General features: G+C 42.9%; 1 protein-coding gene across 1 annotated transcript in view; it reads left to right on the top strand.

Annotated features, from left to right (window-relative positions):
- The window catches only part of emc8 (ER membrane protein complex subunit 8), a 13,817-nt gene extending 9,451 nt beyond the window's left edge, over positions 1–4,366 (top strand). Inside the window, exon 5 of the mRNA XM_038806285.1 lies at positions 2,377–4,366. Coding sequence (XP_038662213.1) covers positions 2,377–2,536 — 160 coding nt within the window. The 3' untranslated portion in view covers positions 2,537–4,366. The remainder of the gene's footprint in view (positions 1–2,376) is intronic.
- The last annotated feature ends 971 nt before the right edge of the window (positions 4,367–5,337 follow it).

The raw sequence follows: 5,337 nt of genomic DNA, 5'->3' as shown, positions 1-5,337 counted from the left end.
CCCCCCCCCCCCCCCCCCCCCCCCCCCCCCCCCCCCCCCCCCCCCCCCCCCCCCCCCCCGTGACAGCGGGAGTGCATCCCACCTCCGAAACTCCCTCTTCATTTGTTCCACCACTCTAGTCAAATTTAACTTCTGCAACCTGCCCCAGTCTCCTGCCACCTGTATCCCCAAGTACCGGAAACTTTCCCAACCAGCCTAAATGGCAGCTCCTTCAGTCTATTCTCCTGGCCCCTTGCCTGCACCACAAACATCTCACTCTTGGCCATTTTTAATTTGTACCCTGAGAACCGGCCGAACTTCCTCAATGTTTCTAGTATATTTTGCATCCCGGCCAGTGGATCCAACAACGGGGAGAGTGGGCATCCCTGTCTGGTCCTGCGATGTAGTCTGAAATAATCTGACATTATCCTATTTGTCCTAACGCTAGCTTTTGGGGCCTGGTACAATAGTCTGACCCAATTAATCAGTCCATCCCTGAGCCCAAACCGTCCAAGCACCTCCCACAAATAGTCCCACTCCACCCGGTCGAAGGCCTTCTCAGCGTCCATTACCACCACTACCTCCACCTCCTCGCTCGTCGGGGGCATCATGATCACATTAAGCAATCTTCTCAAGTTAGCTGTCACCTGCCTGCCTTTCACAAACCCTGTCTGATTGTCCCCAATCACCTCCGGTACGCAGTCCTCAGTTCTAATTACCAGGTCCTTGGCCACCACATTGATCAGAGAGATTGGCCTGTATGACTCGCAGAATTCCGGGTCCTTGTTCCGCTTCAATATCAGCGAGATCGTGGCTTGTGACATCGGCGATGACAGGGTCCCTCGGTCCCTTGCCCCATTAAAAACCCTAGTCAGGACCGGTCCCACTATCTCCGAGAACTTCTTGTAAAATCAACTGGGTATCCATCCGGCCCCGGGGCTTTCCCTTACTGCATGGCTTTTAGGCCCCCTAATACCTCCTCCACTCTAATCGGGGCCCCCAGCCCGTCCACTAGTCCTCCGCCTACTTTTGGGAAGGTTAGTCCGTCCAGGAACCTTTTCATCTCCTCCGGCTCTTCCTGGGGTTCTGAAGTGTACAGCTTACTATAGAAGTCCCGAAATACCTTACTCAGTCCTGCCGGGTCCTCCACTCTGCTCCCCTCCCCATCAACCACTCTACTGATTTCCCTGGCCGCTTCCTCTAGCCATTTCTTTTTGTTCCTTTTCTTGCCCCGTCACTGTTCCCTTGAAGACCAACTCTACTGTCATCACAGGCCTCTTTGGCCTTGTCTGGCTGACCTCTTGCTCGAAGCCTATTACACTTCTAACTTTTCCCAGTTCTAATGAAAATTGCCCTCAGATTCACAGATGCTTTCTTAACCTGCTGAGTATTTCCAACATCTCCACACTTTTTTAAAATTGGAACTATTTTGATTCATCCAAACATAATCTTCACCTATCCTCTCCCACAGTTCTGTATTAAAATGATGCCATGAATTGCTTGGGTATGCTCACAATTCTGGATAACTGGTATTTCTGGACTGGTTAACTTGAACCTCTCTGAATTTGCACTCCTTCTCTGCTGTGTAACAATGAAGGGTGCATTTTGCGGAGTGTTATTTTGCAGGAATTTCTAGCCAAGTCAAAAGCTTGCCACATAAACCACATTGTCTTTCTATAAAAGCAATTGCAAAGTATGTGAGGAAATTTTTTTTTTCCACTCCAATCTTGGCAGAAATGCATCTACGGTATGGCTTCTGCAATGATTCCATTTTCGTAAGTAAATTGGATGTAATCTTTGAAATAAAGTCCCATTCAGCACTCTTCCCCTCTTGTGACATGACTATTTCTAACTTGGAATAAAGAACTTTAAACTGGGGCAGAGAATGGGACTAACTTTTGTTAGTTTAACATTTATTTCTTGACCTATAAAATAAATTGAGGGTAAACTGAGACAGATGACCTATTCCATTGTAAATGCTGAAAATATTTGTCAACCCCTGAATCAAAGAATAAGGTTCTTTGGTTGTAGATCCTTCTCCAGAACTGAAAACAGGCTGACCCAAACCTATCTCTTTCAGATGTTAAAAGTGTATTTCCAACACCACTTCATGAGGTTTAAATTCTTTATTTTGGGGGCACTTTGTTTCTTCAATTATTTGTACTTCTAAATTTGAAGAAAGGAATTCCCATGTTCTGGTTGGTCCTCGAATGTTTAGTCCTAATCCTGACTTTGTAAGAACCTGAAATGGGAAAGAAGAGCACCTTTTCTGTGGATCAGCAGATTGTACATGAGCTATTTCCCAGCTCCCAGTGTTGATATCTCTGAGTGAGCCCTTAGACATGCAGCTTGTCATGTTTGTATGTACTCTGATGTGATTTTTTTTTTTTTTGTCAGTGATTTCTGTGAAGACTGGTCAGAGGTGCAACGAATCACAACCTGTCTTCTGGATGGTAAATTCTACGACTCCTTAGTGGATTTTGATAACCACATGGATGATCTCAGGAATGACTGGACAAACCCAGAGGTCAACAAAGCTGTTCTTCATCTCTGCTGAGACAGCTTCCTGTGAATGTTCCAGGGACATTCTCTGGTAATCAGGGACCTGCAACCTCCTTTGGCTGCAATGAGCGACCCTTAATGAATGTGAAACCTGGTTGTGGTAAAATGAAAGATTGGAAACATTAAGCACGCCGGCTTACTGTGCTGAGAGATAAGTGAAATGTTTTAAGCCTTCGAACCATAGGTCTCTTGGTTTCCACAACAGGACAGTAGGTTTGTGATCAAATCACGCATCATTTTTTAGTTCAATAGTTTCAGTCGTCAGTTAAACTTTGGGTATGTCAGGGCAGCATGGTGACGCAGTGGGTTAGATCTGCAGCCTCACAGCGCCGAGGTCCCAAGTTCGATTCCGGCTCTGGGTCACTGTCTGTGTGGAGTTTGCACATTCTCCCCGTGTCTGCGTGGGTTTCACCCCCACAACCCAAAGATGTGCAGGCTAGGTGTATTGGCCACGCTAAATTGCCCCTTAATTGGAAAAAATTAATTGGATATTCTTAAAAAAAAAAAAAAATTTTAAACTTTGGGTATGTCAAAAGGAAACAAGTGAATTATGTGGGGTTTTTAAAATGTGCATCCTCAAATAACTTTTTTGTCTGTTTATGTTTTAAATGAAATATTATTAGAACATTTGATTAAATGAGAGTTTGAGCACCTCCTTGGCTGTAGCATGTTTGGTTAATTTTATTACTCCAGTTGCAAATATGGTTCATCTCCAATTCATGAAAGATTAAACTTGGATTAATTTACAAATGAGTGGATGGGGAAATATTTTTTTTTTTTTACTTACATTGGTTTGGCCATGCAGTTTAGGCCTGCATGAAATATCCTTCATGAACAAAGATCTTCCCAAATTGAATAGCACCAGCGGATGCTAATGGCATTTTATAAACTGGTGCAATGGTGCGTTGCAAGAAAATTGACTGAAAATTGATTTTGGGATTGGGATTTCGTACAAATTGCATTGCAGACGTGACTACAGTTCCAAACCCTTTCACTGCCACTACGTGATGTCCTGAGTACCAAATTATTTTCCAATAAAGGGGCAATTTAGCATGGCCAGTTATATCATTCAAGTTTGAAAGTGGAATTCTTGAAATTGTATTCCAATCATTCTAAATCCCTGCCTTAACCATGAGCATCTCCATGAAGGGGCTGGTTTAGCTCACTCAGCTAAATCGCTGGCTTTTCAAGCAGACCAAGCAGGTCAGCAGCACGGTTCGATTCCCGTACCAGCCTCCCCGGACAGGCGCCGGAATGTGGCGACTAGGGGCTTTTCACAGTAACTTCATTGAAGCCTACTCGTGACAATAAGCGATTTTCATTTCATTTCATTTCATTCATAATCCTTGTAATATAGAAGTCGAAAAAATGTTAACTCAGCTCTTATGAATAAAACCGATCATACAAGCTTTTAGTTTTGGAGTTAAATGCTGTAATAAGTTCCTTCCGGTTTGAGAAGTTGTTTTGTTGCACCACCACCTGAGCGTTTTGTATTTGCTCAACCAGCCTTGGACCTTTCTGGCTGTTTTCTCCACTCCAGCAGCTTTCTGGCTATATTTTGTTTTTGCTCCCCATCTTCAATGACCAATATTGTGCTAAGTAAGATGCAAAGCAGTACAACATTGATGCAGTTCTTACACAGTTAACTCCTTCACATAACCCATTAAATAAACCTCAATGTTTTTGTTTTATAACTGTTCCATTAAGTTCTGGAGATCCATGTTATTCCGGAGTTTTTATAACTCTGGACTGTATCTGATTTTGTATTCTGCATTCACCGATTGTAGTGTTTAGAACTGCATATAAAAAAAACACCAAATCCAAACGCCGCTGCGTTGCATCAAATAATTGAGCTCATGTCTTTGTTTTGAAGTTTTCTGCTCTGCAGATGTGTTGGAATGCTCAATCTCCAGACCTGAATCCAAGTTTTTTTTCCACCAGCAGCTTGGGATGATATACAGCGAGGGCAGGCAGGATCAACTTTTAAATCATTATAAATTAATACATATATCATTTTAAATTTTTGAAGCAACTGCTTCCCAAACTTGGGTGATATTTTTCCTTAAGTAAAACTGCCAGCAGTTGAGCTGCCTTTAACCTTGTGATTAACTATTTTCAAGCACTCGATTGTAAGACTGCAAGCAGCATAACCCAGCATTTGTCCCACGTCGTATGTAAGGTACAAAATTAGACATTATTTTGCAATCCATTATGTATTTGTAAACTGATCTTTAAAAAGTCGCAGTTTCCATGGTATTGGGAAATGCCCTATTCAAATGCTTAAATATACATGTGAAGCAGTGATTGGGTTGCAAATTACATGCCTGTGTGGGAGCAACGGGTTGGAGTTTTCTTTTTAAATTTCCCCAGGCTCGGAAAGGACTCCTTTCAGACAATGATCGATCCTGAAAATATATGGCAAGTCAAATTTGCTACTGTGGAAACCTTTGGATCATATTACACCCTTCCACCATATGCCTTGCTCAAATGTGTTCAGGTTAGAACTGGTCTGCCTTGGTCCTGCAATCACGTTTTTATGTTGAATTAGGTCTTCGTGTGTTGGGATCATGCATGTTTACAGAGAGTGACCCTGATAATCCGGGTCAGTGTTTCGGCTGAAAAAGAGGCGGTTGTACCAGCGCACCACCAAATCAGCCATTGGCTTTTATTTTTGAAATTGGGTCTCGGACCTTGTGGCAAAACCCTGGGGTAGGGAGGTTGGTAGGTGCATGGCCCTTTCCTGTTTCTTTACCTTTATGGCTTAATTCTAATAAATTATTTGAAAACCTGTTCATA

The sequence above is a fragment of the Scyliorhinus canicula genome, chromosome 9 (assembly GCF_902713615.1).
Source record: "Scyliorhinus canicula chromosome 9, sScyCan1.1, whole genome shotgun sequence".
In the NCBI taxonomy this organism is placed as follows: domain Eukaryota; kingdom Metazoa; phylum Chordata; class Chondrichthyes; order Carcharhiniformes; family Scyliorhinidae; genus Scyliorhinus; species Scyliorhinus canicula.
The sequence above is the reverse complement of the archived record's forward strand: the minus strand, read 5'-3'. Positions and strand labels throughout refer to the sequence as shown.